General features: G+C 35.8%; 2 protein-coding genes across 4 annotated transcripts; one reads left to right on the top strand and one right to left on the bottom strand.

Moving 5' to 3' along the window:
- Window positions 1-380: 380 nt before the first annotated feature.
- Window positions 381-10269, bottom strand: tbce (tubulin folding cofactor E). 3 transcript variants are annotated; one of them, XM_008420363.2, is made up of 16 exons: window positions 9901-10269; window positions 8568-8652; window positions 8087-8251; window positions 7673-7758; window positions 7131-7230; window positions 6948-7050; window positions 6442-6518; window positions 6262-6354; window positions 5840-5904; window positions 4967-5031; window positions 4016-4168; window positions 3246-3384; window positions 2538-2606; window positions 2350-2409; window positions 2163-2254; window positions 381-1032 (listed from the first exon to the last, which is right to left on the bottom strand). In XM_008420363.2, the coding sequence occupies exons 1-16, from the start codon at window positions 10016-10018 to the stop codon at window positions 937-939; spliced, it is 1566 nt and encodes a 521-aa protein (XP_008418585.1). In that variant the 5' UTR covers window positions 10019-10269; the 3' UTR covers window positions 381-936. The 3 variants fall into 3 exon arrangements, with proteins under 3 accessions (XP_008418585.1, XP_008418592.1, XP_008418603.1); XM_008420370.1 differs by lacking the exon at window positions 9901-10269 and having other exon boundaries at window positions 8087-8217; window positions 8568-8654; XM_008420381.2 differs by lacking the exon at window positions 9901-10269 and having other exon boundaries at window positions 8087-8166; window positions 8568-8648.
- A 403-nt stretch (window positions 10270-10672) lies between these two features.
- Window positions 10673-16625, top strand: rbm34 (RNA binding motif protein 34). Its single transcript, XM_008420350.2, has 11 exons — window positions 10673-10861; window positions 11037-11196; window positions 12265-12389; window positions 12548-12758; window positions 13257-13316; window positions 13413-13456; window positions 15365-15448; window positions 15542-15605; window positions 15683-15725; window positions 15800-15918; window positions 16048-16625. The coding sequence occupies exons 1-11, from the start codon at window positions 10839-10841 to the stop codon at window positions 16360-16362; spliced, it is 1248 nt and encodes a 415-aa protein (XP_008418572.1). The 5' UTR covers window positions 10673-10838; the 3' UTR covers window positions 16363-16625.
- Window positions 16626-17149: the final 524 nt, after the last annotated feature.

Genomic DNA, 17149 nt, shown 5'->3' on the forward strand with positions numbered 1-17149 from the left:
GTGGGTAGAGAGCACGACCTAAGTACAGAGGGCTCTATCCGCAATGCGATAGGTTTGCATTTAACTATATATGTATATATATATATATATATATATATATATATATATATACATGGAATGACAGCATGAATTCCTCTAAAATGTTCTGGTCAATGTCCTGTGTTAACTGGATTTCAGAAAACCCAGGGGACCAGAACCAGAAGACCCTAAATTATTTTCACCATAGACTTAAAGGATTTTGAAATATGTGCCTCTCTATTCTTTCTCAAGGGTATTACATAAGGTGTTATTTATAAAAGTGTTAAATAAAAAGTTTAGGAAAGCAAACAAAATGTAGCAGCAATGGTGAACTTTTATCACAATAAACCAAAAGCAGCAAAGACATTTTTCCAAGTCTTTATTTGTTCCACAACAAAGAAAATTGGATAATTCTCAAAATACCTATACACAATTTGGCGTGTAAAAGACAACTTAAATAGTTATCCAAAGAAGGTGTTCTATGTTTCTGGCGAGCCGTTTTATCTCCCTAAATGCACTTTTGTAGTTTCTACATAGAAACAAGAATAAAACATTGGAAATATGAGCTGTTTAACAAAAAATGATCAGTAATAACAGACTCGGGCAGAACACACACATGAATTAGAGCTGCTGTTTCTTTCTGCTGCACTTTAGTCTGAAACGAAACACACATGAAGGATGTAAACTTCTTCCAGGCTTGTGAAAGTTTTATGATGATGACCCGTTTCCAAATTAAAATGTTTTTAAGGCAGAAGAAGAATCGCTGCCTTCTTGGAAATGAGGCACAAATTAAAGTGATTATGTTGTTCTGAACGTCTGCAGTTGCCTTAATTAGAAAAATTAACACAGAACAATGAGATATTACAAAATCACATTTCAGCTTGTGTTAAAGTTTGGGAAACATGCAGTTGGATCAAGTCAGGACCAGCGAACCAGAACCTGGTCTCCGTCCTCCACTGAGTAAAAATGAAGCGTCTTTAAGTCACTGTCGATGGGAAACTCTGTCCCCGACACCTGAAACCAGAACGGCTCGTTAGGTCCTAATTGAGTGATTAACAACATCAAACTATTCCTATTATTTTATTCAAAATGATTTGTGGTTGTTTCTTTTTGTTGTTTAGAAAACGTGGCTTTATACCCAAATATTTCAGTGATTTCCAGGAAAGCTGCATCTTCAAGCATTTTTCAATTTATAGAATGTTAGTTTGTAAAAAAAAATGCCGCAACTGCTAATTTTTATCTCATTGATATTCGTTTTCGCTTAATATTGAATTTGATTTCTTTCTAAAATACACAAAGTATTAGCCTCTTTGTTGCTTTTTGTCACATCATGGCCTATAATGCTTCCTAGACCAGGTTAGGACAAGTATATAGGCTTTACAAAACATGTTTATTACATTTTTTGCACGAATTAATTTTTAGATAATGAGATTTTTGACAGGTGAGCTTTTTCAGAGTAAGCCGTTTTAGGGCCTCCTGTCACTTTAAATCCAAATAAGCTTCTGCTGGACCCACCCAACTAAGCGTTTACACTTGCATATGAAAGTAGTGGCAAAGAGATGAGCAATTATACAACCATACAACTTTCAAAAACTGAAGTAGAGTCTCATGCACAACAAACAAGAATTTAGGAACAGTGGATGGAAAGTCAACAACAAAAAACTTTGATGGAAAGTCAACAACAAAAAACTTTGGCCAGCTCATCTTACCACTGTATGTGCTGGGCAAGCAAATGGCCTGGAGCCCAGCTTGGGTTGCTATGTGATGCTGTGGTTGCTAGGTAACAGGTAGTGCCTGCTGATTTGTGACATTTCCTTTCAGAGGTTTTTGAATTTGGTCATTTTCTAAACACCAAATGCTTGGGTTATTTTTAGATACAAAAATGTGGAAAATGTGAATTTTGCATAAATTAACAATTACATGCTTCTAGCTATTAGTTTATTTCAAGTAATATTAAGCAATATTAAGTAAAATTAGCCACCACAACTATGCAGATGATTCACTTTTCTACATTACAATGCCACCAGGTGTTTATGAACTGGTTCAAATGCAAATACAAGCAGATGCCAATTGCAAGTATTTAGGCCTGCTTGGTTTGTGGATTGTGTGTAGAAATAAAGCAGAGATGTGTGATCCAGTGTTACCTTGTGGCTGGTGTAGGTTAGCCTCAGATCTGCAGGTGGGATCCTCAGCAGCCTGTGCAGCAGTCCCTTTACTTTCTGAACAACCATAGAGGCTGCAAATGTTTGGATAAAACCAGAAAACAATTTTTACATGAGGTTTAATTCATTAATAACTGCTGAATTAATGCTCAAGCAGTTTGTTTTTTACCTGGTAGTTTCTTGCTTATAGGTTCCCGATCGGCATCATCAGGAAAAACAAATGTAATGTCTAAGAAAACACACGGAAAACAAAAACATATACAGAAAGCACAATATTTTAGAACCAGAAAGATATTTTTTTGTGGAGTCAACTGAGGAGAAAAAAATAAAAAAATAAAAAAATCAAGCAGAACTGACTTATCAGCTGATTTTTCAGGGCAAATGGCTCTGGCTTCTTCAGCTCGCCTTCATCCGGGGCTCCATACTCTTAAAAAAAAAAAAAAAAAAACACACAATAAATGATAACTGAATAAAAACTGTCACCATAGAAAAAAGGAGGTTTGCTTTTTCCTTATTATTCGTTCTAGCCGCATTCTGTCCTGAATACAGAACAAAATTAACAGAAAAGTTTATTTTCTTTCATAAACGGTCTTTTAATGGTTGCTTGTTGTTTTTTTATATATATATTCTCCATGTTTTGTCCTGAATTTTTGGTCACATCTCAACATCCCATAATTTTCTTATCTTTTATTTAAGACTTTAGTTTTCTTACATTTTCAACCTTTTCATCTTGGTTTTGCCTGATCAATCAATAACTAAACTCTTTTATTTGAAATAACGAAGGAGCGTGATAACAGACATGTCTCTACTGGAAAAACTAGCAGACACTAATCAATTCAGAATTTAGGAAAACATGGGTAAAACCTGAATTTACAACTTGGAAAGAGTTGTTAAAACATATAAGCAGAGTAAAGGATCTATAATTCCCAATCACTAGAACACTTGCATTCTCCAATTTGGAGCCTGATACATTAAGGTAATAGAATGTACAATAATGAACATAATAGAAATGTTTAAGCATAACTATGCTTAGTTGCCATTTTTAACAAAGCCAAAGTGCCTTACTCTCAATAAGCATCTGATAACGTGGGTGCTGGCAGATTAACGCCGTGCTGGGCTGATCTGCACCCCCTGCCTTCAGCCACTCCTCTCCAAACATCTTGATGTAGTCAAGCTCCGCCCCCTTTCTTTCTTCAAAGCTGATCTAAAAGCCAGCAGAAATGTACGTCAGTTTCTGGATGGTGGGTCAACAACAAAACACTTGCCTTTTCCAGCAGCCATTGTATAGTGCATACAGCGGTAAAATAACCAAACATGCTGGTACTCAGCTTGGATTGCTAGGTGATTGTCTGGGGTTGCTAGGTAACGCTGCAGGGCCCCTAGTGTGACTTAATTACCTGGAGGTTTTTGAAACGGCTCATTTTCCAGACACTACAAAACTTTTAACTTCTTATTGCCAAAAAATGTCTTGGGTTGTTTTTAGAAGCAGTAGAAACCAAAGTGGATGTATAAAAATTTTCAAAATGTGAATTTTGCCTAATAGGTTCCCTTTAGTATAATTTCAAATAACAATGTAATACAGTGTAACAAAATATGGAAAAAGTGAGGCCATGTGAATACTTTCTGGATGAACTTCAAGAGCAAAACTTTACATCTTTAAGTCTCACTGTCATTTGCAACTATCCCACTATAAAATATTCTTCTGCAGCTGAATAACTTCACCTCAAAGACTCATGCATGTGTAGAAATGACTACAATGCACTCTTCCAGTTAACATCCGAAGTAAAATAAAGACACAAAAACACCTAACGGTGACGGAAAACACGCACACATACCTCACTGTTGTTCAGGTAGAGCAGATGTCCAAGTTTGGCAATAATCATTTGATTGACAGTTTTTGGGTTTCCATCGCTGCTCACCAGTTTGTTGTCACGACATGATAATTTAACAAGGCAGGGAAGTTTGGCGAGCTCATTAACCATACTCCACTGGAAGATAAAGCAGAGAGAGCCTGTTCAAACGAAAATGTGTTGTCAGCATAATTAGTGCTTATGATTGCACAGAGCCTCCTAGGGGCCATGGGAAAAAAAATATTTTGTGTTCAATCACAATAATATTTAGTGGGAATGCAATAATGTACTGGTCAGTTCATGCAGCATAATTGAATACTGAGAGTCTTTCTGCTGTGATATAAGGTTTTCATAAGGTTTTTCCATGTATGTTAACATCTCATTTGTGAGGTTTGATTTCTTTTTCTTTAGGATCGAAGTGCATCACAAAAGTAAAAGCAAAACAGCCCATCTCATCCCTTTTAAGATATAAACAGAAACTTTCTGTAATAAGGAAAGAAAGAAGAAATGCATCCAAAATATTTGGACTATTTCTCAGTTATTTTCACGGGGTAATAAATTCATCTGACAGTTTTGATTGTGTCTTTTTTGTGTTGATAGTCTGAATGGTTAATAAAGAACCGTTTTCATGTGCAGTTCCATCTCCACCTTAAACATAAACTGCAGTGAATAAATCAATTTTCAATTTTTTGCACCAAAGAGTTAATAATATATAAACATGTTTTCAGAGGCTCTTTAAATGTGCAATTTTCAATTGACATTTGTGACTGTATGCAAAACAGATCAAGGTATACTTTACTTTATACTTGAATTTATTGTAAGGGAACGCAATATTTTTGCGAGGGAATGTAAAAGATTTTTTATGTCATCTATGAGGCTGTGTATAATTGAAAGTAATAAAAAATTTAATAATTTCAAGCTGTAACACAGCCTGACCTCAGAGATGTTGTTGTGGTCCAGATTGAGATTCTTCAGAGCAGGAAAGACGTCTGTAGTAGAAGCTACAGAGAAAAATATTAACGACTTTAGAATTATGGAGTTTAAACACAAAATGCACTCAGTGATTCACAAATCCACCAAATAAAAAGACTTGTACATCTTTTTTTCTTTCCCTCAATTTATGTCAGTTAGAATCATCCAGAATTACTCCTATTTGCTAAATGCCACAATTTTATTTTAGATTTATTTATTAATGTCTTCAGAATCATAAGTTTACACACATTTTCTCAGTATTTTGTAGCGTTGTCTCTGAAATGTCTGACCTGGATCAAACTTTCTGGGTTTCCTTCCAGAGGTTTCAATATTTCTACATAATGCTCTTTTCTCATGATGTCATCTATTTAATGAAGTGCACCAGTCCCTCCTGCAGAAAAACAGGCCCACATCATGATGCTGCCACCACCATACCTCACAGTTATGCTGGTACGTCTCCACCATTATTCCCTTGATATTTTGGCTGATTTCTAGAAAGCAGTTGGTTCCATATGTAGTGTTAAAATACATCCAATTAACTCAAATGTCTCAGTTAGCCTATCAGGCGCCTCCAAAGCCGTGACGTCACAATCTGGGCTTTCACTCATTGTTTAAAGAGACAGTATCCATTCTGATCGTGAAAAAAAATACATAAATCTGACTTTATTGTTGCACTTAGCAAATAGAAATAATTTTCGTAATTCTAACTGACCTAATACAAGAGAAGTTTGGTCTATTTAAATTCTGACTGAGATAAATATGTATGTAAACTTCTGGTTTCAACTGTATATTCATATAAATATTTAAATGTGTATGTCAGAAAATGTGTCAATAAACCTTGAGTTGCATCTTCAAGTTGAATAATTGACAGTTTGGTGTTAGACAGGTTAAGCCACTCCAGTCTGCAATGTAAAAGAAAACAAAGTTATTTTAGGAAGATCATTGTTATTGATAAAAATATAAGTATTTAAGCAAGATATTAAATCAGATTTAGTTTTTCACATGCAGTTTTTTATGTTGTTTTCATCTTTGTCTAATAAATAATGACCGTGAAACCTTTATTGTGTTTTTGTAAGCTTAAAATCATTGTAGAACATGGAAGAATTCATATTATTATGTCCTAACAAATGAAAGTGTAGAAATAAGAGAGGATGTGATGTTCCAAATTTTTTTACTCCATGGTGTTATTATATTCTAGGAAATCAGTTAATATTTTACATCTTAAAAATGAAGACGATTAAACTTCCTCCTGACTATACCTGGGCAGAGATGATAACCTGGACACGCTTTCTTGCATCAAAGGATTACAAGACAGATTGAGACTCTTCAGTGTTTGCAGGACGCCCTCTGGCCTTCAGGGAACATACTTTTATAAGTTTCAAAAAGATACGAGAGGAAAAAGATACTGCAAAATTGAAAATGGATGACGGGAATGCTACCTCTGTAGTTCTCTTATGTTGTTATTTTCTAAAGACAGATCCTCCAGCTGAGGCCACATGGCGGCGCACTCCAGGATCTGACCACAGAAATGTCAAGCGTTATTTGGCCTTTGGAGAAAAAAATGTTTATAAGCACAATTAAAATGCTTTAAAAATCTTTCCTCTGCCTGGTAAACTACCATTCTTAATTAATAAATGTATTAAGCAAGGGTTTCTCAGATCTCCTTTTCACTTCATCCACGCTGATTCTAGCTAATCTAAAACAACAAAAGTTTAGACTGATTTAACTTCAAACAGTGGGGAAAAAATGTGTAAATGTTTTCAAAATTTAGTTTTTAAATTGACTGTTCGATTGCAATTTATTACAAAACTGCAGTTGGAATATAAAACACTTTAAAGGACTTTTATAAGGAAATTAAGCACTTTCCAAACCCTAAAAACACCTAAAAGAAATTTGAAAGAATTTCAAGAACTATAAACCTGTTGTGTTTGGAGGAACTGCTTACCTGCAGCCAGGTGAAGTCACAGTTGTTGAGGGCAAGAAGTTTGAGGTTGCTGAACGCCTGACGGTGAGCCCAGGGGTCAGAGGTCAAGCTAATTCTGTTGACACTAACAGAATTGAAAGGGTTTTAAATCAGCTAAAACAGAACTCAGCTGTTAAAACACAGACTTTCCAGAGGAGGTTGTACCTGAGCTGCAGGCCTTCCAGTTTGTCCAGCTGCTCTGTGATGGCAGCCACATCTTTCCATGTGGACAACAGAGACCCAGAGAGGTCCAACCACTGAACGTCTGATCCAAGCTGTTAAGGCCTCCAACTACTCCAATATTCACAGTTAGCACAGCTAAGACCTGATTAAGACGCTAGTTTCAGGATTTCTGACCATATAGCCAGACAGAGATTTAAAGAGAAGCAGCAAAAGCAAATGAGGTGGATTAGCAGCAACAACTAATGATGTCCTCCAGGACTTTACTGTGAAATATCATCTTTGCTGCCCAGAAATTGAGCTGTTAGGATTTCATGACAGTCCTCATACTTCCTTCAGTCAAGGTATTACTGTCCACAACGACTGTTTGAAAATACTTGGATGACAAGAGTTACGACAACATTCAACTTTGGGATTAATTCAAATTTCAAATTGAACTGAATAAATAAAGCTGAACTAAAATATTCCAATTATTATTTCAGCCAAAATTTACATCTGTAGTTGTTAGGTTGGTAAGAACAGGATACTGGGTGTTGTTTTCCTGATATCTCCAGCCACCCCGGGTCCATTGACATTGCGATGGTACAACATAACTGATGGAAGATTCTCAAACCTGTAATAACAAAAACATGTTTATGTTGATGTGTAAATTCATTTGGCAGACATTTCTATACAAAGCAGATATAACAATGCAGTTAATATTGAAATTAATAATAAGATACTTAGAAGGAAGATTACTAAAGATTTGTTGACATGTTTTCCAATCCAATTCAAATTTTTTCAAGTGGTTGGCAAAAATATTGTGCAACTTTTTCTTATTTATTTGTCTGAGCTTCACTTGCCCTAGTCTAACAACACCTGAAAACATGCAGCAGAGCAGCTAAATAATCACATAAAACAAGCACACCTTAGAGAAAATCGTGCAAATACAATTGTCGTACCTTTTCTCCTCAACAACAAACCATTCGAGCTTCTTGGAGGAAATGAAGATCTCCTCGTTCAGCACCTCCTCTGCGTTTGTCTGATAGGTCAAATAAACAGCAGTCAGGAAGTCCACTCCAAAACTCACTTTCTGCGGACGAACAAAGGATCCTCCCTTAGGATTTCTAAGAGAAGAAAATAGTATTCATCTATATAATTATTCACTTGCATATGATGGAATAATAGAGTGAGACTAAGAGAAAAATAATCTGTGAACAAAGTCAGAATATAAAGTCGCACAACAATAAAGTTTAAATAATACAAGAATAAAGTCATAATAAAAGCTGAATGGAAAAGGTTGTCCAAGTCTCACTGTTCAAAGTTTATTTTCTTGACTTACAAACAGAAATTATACTGCCAGGGCCAAATTTCCATCATTTAAAATCCCTGATACTAAACAAAACAACAATGATAAAATTGAAATAAGCTGTCAGAGACTACCTGCATGTAAAATACTGCACTCCTTCATGGCTGCCATCATGTTTTCCTCTCTCTGGGTTATCCCACTCCACGCCAAGCCACAGCCCTATAAACAAAGATTACGCAGGTAAAAAGTTAATATCTACTCCAGCACCATATGTTGGCTTTTATAAAGTTTAGAACTACAACAACAAAAATAAATATCTCTATGCTAAACTGATTTATACACATTACTCATACCTCAAAGGCCTTTTTAATACTATGCTGTATTTAATAAGGAAAACTGAAACAAAATATAAGCCATAGAAAGAATGTACAATAAAGTGATTACTTGAATTTATGTAATCACTAAAAACATGTCTTAAATGGTTGACATTTTGTAAAATTAATTTTTAAAAATGTATTTGCTGCATTTGAAAAACATGTAAAAGTTGGATATTTGGTTGCCTAATTGTGCAACCTTAAAACAAACATAAGTTTTGCACTGTCATGGTTATAAATTTGATGTAATTTGCATGTTTATGCTTAAACTTTGCCACACAAATGTGGCAAAGCTGAAGACGCAAGACTATTTCTCATCTGGATTTAAGATGCAATATTTAAACTTTAAAGTAATCTCCTGTTCTTTATTTGTTGCTTCCAAACAACTCTCAACCACTCACAAAAATAAGTTTCACCGCCATCTATTACCAACACTGTCTGTGGGGTCATCAAATTAGCTGTTGCTAAACTACAGACAGATATTGTCGATGTGTTTGTGGGAATAGCTGGTGATTTTGCCTCACTCTCTGCTACACATTTCAACCACTTTTTAGCTGCTCTACCACAGAAAATAGGACACTAGATTTTTAAAATGCAAATATCAAAAATGTATGCATCCTTGTTATAAACCCCTGACAGAGAGGAAACCTGTCATTAAAAAAGAGCTGTGAGAAGATGGTCACAGGAAGTTGAAGAAACCTTGCTGGGTTGATTTGAAGCCACAGACTGGGATGCATTTTTCCAACCACATGGAAACGGCATCGCTGTCTGTTTGGACAACATGATTCCCATCAGAACAGATGGGTGCTTCCCCAATAACAAACCCTGACCTGAAGGAACTGCTAAACAACAAACAAACAGTCCATTGAAGAATTGGTGATTAAATCTTGTGCACATTTGTTTTTTTAAGTACAACAGCTCGTTTGACTATATGCTGAATTTGTCCCATTTCAGGTTAGATCTTTATATTTGTGCTACTCAATACCATCAGGATGCAAAATTTAGCAAATTATTAGGTAGCAAAAATGAGAATCTGAATTCGCTACTTAAACAACTCAGAAATGAGAATAACTGTGTTTCTTTATTTTTGTACCTTCATATGGTGATACATGCCCAACGTAGCGGACCGTGGCCCGTTCCTTTCCGCAGGAGATCCGCCTACCCACGGGGTCCAGCGGCATCTTATCCCGTTCGGACTGATCCGTTCCCATTAAGCCGACCACAGAAGACAGAAAACACTAAAACTACAACCGCTATAGATCGCGCGTTATGTATGTGGTAGTTTTGAGAAACGGTCCAGCCTTAAATACCTCCAGAGATTCACAAGTGAAACTTTGAGCATTAGAGTTCAAAATAAAGTCCAAATCTAGTAGCGGGCTGATTTGAGAAACATGACAGCTTAACAAGCTAAAATGTCTTCTTTTGGTGTCTTTTGACGGTTTGCAAAGACGCATTACCGCCACCTGCTTTTCAACCTTACGTATAACATTACTTGTGCTCGCTATTGTAAATACTTGTAAAAACGTGAACTCTTTTGACATTTGGACATTTACAGAAACTTTTATTACTTAAATAATACGGGAGATGTTTTCTCTAAGCAGTTAAATATAATTTATCTAACTTTAAGTGAGAGAGAAGAGAAAAAAAAAGTACGCCGACTGAAGGCTTACCGGAAGTGACACATTTCAACGGCGTACTCGTTTTCACCTCGAATATTTTTCATTTAAATAAATAAAAATATCAAGTGAGTAAATAAAAAATATTTTTTTAATCGTCATAAATATATTCCCTTTATCTAAATCCAAAATATCCCGCTTATAGTTTCATTCCGGATATTTATAAGTTGGTACCTTTGTAGCTTCCTTGCAGTTTTCCGTCGGGGACACAATTCTAGGTAGAACAGTGCTCGGACCATAAACGGAACGTGTTGTTGTGTTTTGTGTTCAAAAAGTCTACATGCGACTGTAAATAATACATTATTTAAGCAGAGATAAAGACATACGACTGGACTGCGGTGATTCAGAAGAAGCCATGAAGAAAAAAGTTCACCACAGGTTTGTTTACTTACTCACGACAACCTTGCTATTGGCACGTGAATACAGGACAGAGGAACCACGCACTAAAACAGTCGAAACGCCCATAAAACCATCCCTGATTATTAGACTGGCATTATAATGTATTTATTTTTATACTCTTGCATCTTTTTCACTCTTATGTTTGTTTCTGCAGAGAAAAAATGCAGCTCGGTCAAGAGTCATCTGCATATGCTGTCGGCCAGGTATCAGGCAGTTTGTTCCAGCAGAGCTCTGAACCGTCTGGGTCATTGTCAGCATTATTCACGACTCCGTTACCAGCGTCGTCATCATCTCTGTTTCAGCCTGTCCCTAAGGTAAGCACCACTTTTGTCCGCCTTGATTTCCCTTAAAAAGAAAGTTGTTACAGGTGGACATTTTTACACCTTTTGAGTCTTAGATGTTTCCAAACTGCACAGTCCATATAGCAGTTTGTTTTTTTGATGGTGGGATTATAACCCTAGGGTTAATTTACTGCCTTATAATCATGTGTTTTCCAACCCGATGATTGAATACCTCAGGGTTATTCGGGTAACTTAAATGTTCACAAATCTGGTGCTCTTGTGTCTTGTCCAGGGTATCTTGTTGGTTAGTCCTCACCTGTTTATCAGTTTAGACCTGGACGTCCCACAGGATCTTACCCTTTGTCATTTGCAGACTATGAATTATCAATTACCTTGCTTATGTCCTATTACAATTAGTGTTGTTTTGCTGTCTTTAAATCCAGCCTCTCGAGCCTTTAAGTACGACTTAGCTTCCTGAAAGTGTCTGTGCTACAGAGGTTTGTTTCTTCTGCGTTAGACATTTACTTAGCTTTTTAGAGTATTTAAACTCGACCATAGGTCGAATATGTAAATAGAAATAAAATCTTGCTCCTGGAAAACATAATTCAGTCCCCTTAAGCACTTTTCTTGTTTGTATTGGCCATTAACATGTTTCTTAAATTTGAATATCTGCTTGGATGAGAACAGCAAGAACTCCAAACCACTATCTGGTTTTCAGAGCTCAAAGGTTCTGTTACAAAAGAACTTCAGTTAATTAAAAGTGGACATCAAATGTAATGCAGACTTGGTTTGTAACACCATACCAACATAAAGTCACAACTTTTAAGAAAAACAAAATTTATGAGAGGCTTTTCCATTGACTGCTTTAGGTGTTATTAGTTGGTTAGGATTATTTAGTTGGTCTATTTGTTGTAATTTTTTCCCCCTCCTTCATATTTTTACATTTTTATGTGTTCTCATATTGTTTTTTTCTTGGAAGGGGTTTTTGGGTGCCTTGAAAGGTGCTAACAAACAAAGTACATTATTATAAATGAGAACATAACTTGTTTGTAGTCTTGGCATTCCATATTTTTCTTCTTTTTTTTTTTTTTTTTACTGTAGAAGCGTATTCAAAAGACCACAGAAAGAAATGAGCAGCAGAAAGATGGTTTAGAAGTGAAGGTCAAGGAGATGAAGAACAAACCCAACAGGAAGACATCAGTGGCTGAGCAGCAGCTGCTGAACAGGTGAGAAGTTTACGAATCATTTCCGTCAAATGCATATTTTATTGTTTGAATCTTCCTTCTTACCATCACATCATTCTAAACTATCTTATCAAACATATATAAATAAAAGCATAACCTTTTGTCTTTTTCTCTCTCTTGTTTATTTGCATTTGTTTTAGGGAGAGCAGTTTATTAACAGCAGACACAGATGAGAATGTGCAAAAGAGTTCAATGAGAAAAAAGAGGAAAGCATCAGAGATTACTGGTGAAAACAGTACAGATTACTGGGTGACGAAGCGACAGAAACTGAAGGCCAACAAACAAGAGGAAGCCTTAAAGATGAAAAGGACCGTGTTTGTTGGCAACCTACCAATCAGCTGCACAATGAAGGTACAACTCCCTCACAGTTTGAGGATCAAATGACTTGATCATTCTTCCTCGGTTTGACCAAGAACAATGGTCAGACTTTAGACAATTAGAAAGTGTAAAGCCTTACAATTTCTTTAGAAAGCACATGATGTACACCAATTCATAAAAATAATGTACTCTAAGAATGGATGGAAATGCAAGATGGAAATGAGACTGATATGATATCGATCTGATATCATGTCGATATCAGACCGATATCAATATGAAAAAAAGCCCCATAAACGGATACTGATGTAATTGTTGTTGATATATCATGTATCTTTGGCAATAGTATGTATCCCTGTGCTTCCCTCCATTTCTTTTTTGGAGACAGACCCTACATTAAACCAATTCTTGTGATCTTAGGTTGATAAAATGCAAGGCAAAGTCCTGAATTATTTATTAAGATTGTTCTTATTGTTTTATGAAGGAGCTACTGCGTAGTCATTTGTTTGTTTGTTTTTTTGTAACTTTCTTTAGACCCTGCTAGGACTCTTCAGAGATAAAGGACCGATTGAATCTGCTCGGTTTCGCTCTGTGGTAATTAAAAAATAAATCAAGATACACAATTGTAACATTCAGTGAAATTCTCATTTATTTATTTACCAAAATAATCTTTCTCTTTCTTCACTTTAGGTCAGAGAGGATCCCTCTATGTCTCGTAAAGAAGCAACTATTAAGTAAGCGTTTGACTCAAATATGTTGATAGGACATTACAGCTCTAGAAAAACTTTACAGCAGGGTTCCCACTGGTATTTAGAAAAAAAATTTAATGACCTTCAGTATAATTTTCCATGACCCATGTACAACAGTACAAGTTCAGAAAGAAAAGTATATGACTGAAAGACTAACCCCACCAAGTTTAACTATAGCAAACATGTAAAATTGTAGTGCAGGCAGAAAGGGAGGAAATATAAATGACAAAAATTTGGAAATGAAGCCCACACAGACTAGAAAATTGCAATCAGTGCACCGTTGCTTTCTTTTTTGTCTGTCTGCCAAACGGTTGAATACTGCAATCAATGTACAGATCATTATTACAAACAAAATACATTCAGTAGTTATTAAAGAAGTACTTGAACGTCTTGAATATGTCTACATATTTGACTGAACATTCCTAAAGAAGAAAAATTTGACAATGTTTTCTATTCATTCTGTATATACTGTATTTATTGCTCACTGATGCTTATCACTTAATACGGACGATTAGACAGACATCTTCTCCTTCTCTGAGATAAACACTGCGCACTGTCTTGGAGCAAGGAGGAGGCAATGCGTGACAGCGGTAACAGAAACACGTAGTAACTCGCCTTATTGCAGGGATTTGAATCAGAATGTTTTGCATCCGGTGAAAACAAGGATGAAGAGAAATAAACTGGACAGTATTGGACAGTATGCTGGTAATTTAGTGACATTTCCAAAGTTGTGGTCTTGACTTCTGTTGAAATAAAATCCCGAGTCCTCAATGTCCGACACTGAGACGAGACCAAATGCAGTCGAGTCAGAGACCCACAGAAACACACACCACAGTAAAAAAACAACATTTTTTGTCCTTATTTGCAAATTCCATTATTTTCGATGACCTAAATAAAATTTCATGACTTTCCAGGTTTTCCATGACTGATACCAACAATGTTACAGGTTTATTTGTCTCACTGTGGCAACAGTATTGCAAATTAGAAAACATCAAATACAGTGGTGTGTACACTTCTGTTAATCCACTAATGTGCAAATAATAAAACTTAATATTTAATTTAGCCTTTTTCCTAACTTTGAAAATGTTTAGCTCACTTGACTTCCAATAAATTATAAAATGCTAAATAAAGTATAGCCGTTTCGCTGTTTTGCAAACTTTTGGTTAAATAAAGTATGATATCTGAAATGTTTTGGTTATTGACTATTAAGGATTCATCTAATAAACACTTACATTGATGCTCTTATTTTGAAGTGGGTGGAGACCGTTTACGCAGCGGTTCCACCTCCTCTCAGTAACTTTATTTCGTACAAGAAACACACATGAACAAAATAAAACAATCAATAGAGAAAAAGGTCAGAACATGAATACAAATTGGTTTTCGAGGGTTCTAGTCTTTCAAGGGCAGGTATAATTTGAATTGAAGTTAGCACTGTAGCATTAGCTTTGCTAATACCATGTTATAGTAGTGCTTTAGCATTAGCAGAACTAATGTCTATGATTATTACTTTAGAGTTAGTCTTTTCAGTTAGCGGTGTGCCAACCGCTGGTTAAATGTAATTCATTCATGTGTCAGATTCTCATTCAGCAGTCTAACTTACAACATTGAACTGCATTAGTATAAATTTCCAAAAAAAAGTTTGTTTATGTTTTCTAATTTAACATTTCTAACGTCACTAACTTTTTCAGTGTTGGTGGTTTTACGTAAATGTTAATATCACCAAGCGTACAGTTTGCCTGACTAATAGTCTCTTTTTGTTAACTTTTCTATATACTCATTGCCATGTCACTATAGTCTTGATATGGAAGGGAATTAGTACGTATAATATCTTCTTAGAACCTCTTCTTTTTTTGTTACACTTTTGAATATAGATTCTCTTTTTTACATTTACAGACGCAAAGTTCATCCCAAGAAGCAAAGCATAAATGCTTATGTGGTGTTTAAAAATGAAGAGGGAGTTACCAATGCTCTGGAGAGGTGAGAACATTAACAGTGCTTCTAAACTAATAATAAACTTAGAAGAGAAATGGTAAACAAGCACATAAATGATGATTGGCTTTGGCCTCACAGGAATGGCATGGAGATCGAGAAAGGCTTTCACATCCGAGTGGACAGAGTGACTGACAAGTCATCAGTAAGACTTCCCAACAATAAACTCACCTGCGCACTCTGCAGACCTGTTGCTAAAAACATCCTTTTTTTTGCTTGCAGCATGATCACAAGCGCTCTGTTTTTGTTGGGAACCTGGCATTTGGTAAGATGCTGTGCCAAAACAAAGCTTGTGATATAATGTGATTGGCATGATACTGATCTGTTGGATCTTTGTAGATATCAAGGAGTTGGCATTTCGACAGCATTTTGAGGAGTGTGGAAAAGTCGAGGGAGTGCGACTAGTGCGAGACCCAAACTCCGGACTTGGGAAAGGATTCGGATATGTCCTGTTTGAGGTGCATTGACCATAATGCAACAATTAGGATGTTGTCTTTAGAATTCCCTAGAATTACCATAGCAAAGCTTTGTTTTGTTTTTAAGACGTAAACATTAAAAAATCATTAATTTTTTTGTCCCTGTCGCAGAGTGCCGACTCGGTAGAGGTGGCGCTATCACTGGATGGCTCAAAGCTGGAAAGCAGGTCCATCCGTGTGAAGAGATCAGTGACAAAGGAAAAGCAGACGAATAAAACCAACAGCACAGGAGCCCTGAGGAAGTCCAGGCAGAATGCTGTGAAAGGTTCAGGAGGGGCCCGGAAACCCGGTCAAGCAAATTTCAATCCCAAACCAAGTGACCTCTCGTCTTTTAAAGGAGAGATGGCAAATCCAAACAAGAAAAATAAGAAAGTTTTAAAGAAGAAAAATAAGACAAGAAAGACTCGTCGAGTCTCTATGAAATAAAGGACAAATGATGATATAATCTATTTCCTTGACTGTTCAAATAAGATTTTCTTTTTCACAAGGTTTTTTAGAAACTGTGTATTTTCAGAATACAATACCCTTTTCTTGGTGATTTATGTATTTTTAATTTTAAAAGTTTAAACCTGAGGTGTGTTTGAAAAAAAGAAAAATTGCTAAATGTTATGCTTGCAATATATTTAGCTACAAAAAGGTGTACAGAAAATGGATGGATGGAGTTCAATTCAATTAAACACTTTATTGGTTGTTGTAACTCATTAATTCAAATTTCCAGTAGTGGTCTTTATTGCAGCAAATTTGAAGAAGCTTATGACAAAAGACTGTTTTTGCAAGATAGTCTTATGAAAAGGAAGGTCAGGTTGTCCATCATTTTCTTAACTTCATGTAAAATCCTCCTTTGCATCTTCATCTCCACAGTCATTCCCAGAACGGAACCAGCTAATGTGCTTAGTGGAGGTGCACAGCTCTCTTACTTTGATTACACCATGGTGCTACTTTCTCTTTCAGTCACATTTCTATAGATGTGACTGAAAGAGAATAGAGAAAAAGATCAGAACATGAATACAAATTGGTTTTTAAGGGTTCTAGTCTTTCAAGGGCAGGTCAAATTTGAATTGAAGTTACTACATTTAAGATTGTTGTCCTGTTGCCTGATCCAGATTGGAAAAAGACTTGATTTAAATGAACAATGTTTAAATATTTTTTGTAGTTTTCTGAAAATTTGATCCAGATTAGAGGAACATAGAAACTGAATTCTACTTATAAATTC

This window comes from Poecilia reticulata, linkage group LG1 (genome assembly GCF_000633615.1).
Source record: "Poecilia reticulata strain Guanapo linkage group LG1, Guppy_female_1.0+MT, whole genome shotgun sequence".
Classification (NCBI taxonomy): domain Eukaryota; kingdom Metazoa; phylum Chordata; class Actinopteri; order Cyprinodontiformes; family Poeciliidae; genus Poecilia; species Poecilia reticulata.

Coding starts and splice junctions, on each gene's coding strand:
- rbm34 (XM_008420350.2), top strand. CDS start 10,839: ATGAAGAAAAAAGTTCACCACAG. Junction 12,759..13,256: donor CAATCAGCTGCACAATGAAG/GTACAACTCCCT, acceptor AACTTTCTTTAG/ACCCTGCTAGGACTCTTCAG. Junction 15,726..15,799: donor TGTTGGGAACCTGGCATTTG/GTAAGATGCTGT, acceptor GGATCTTTGTAG/ATATCAAGGAGTTGGCATTT.
- tbce (XM_008420363.2), bottom strand. CDS start 10,018: ATGGGAACGGATCAGTCCGAACGGGATAAGATGCCGCTGGACCCCGTG. Junction 7,759..8,086: donor TTTGTTGTTGAGGAGAAAAG/GTACGACAATTG, acceptor TTGTTATTACAG/GTTTGAGAATCTTCCATCAG. Junction 5,905..6,261: donor AGGTTATCATCTCTGCCCAG/GTATAGTCAGGA, acceptor TTTACATTGCAG/ACTGGAGTGGCTTAACCTGT.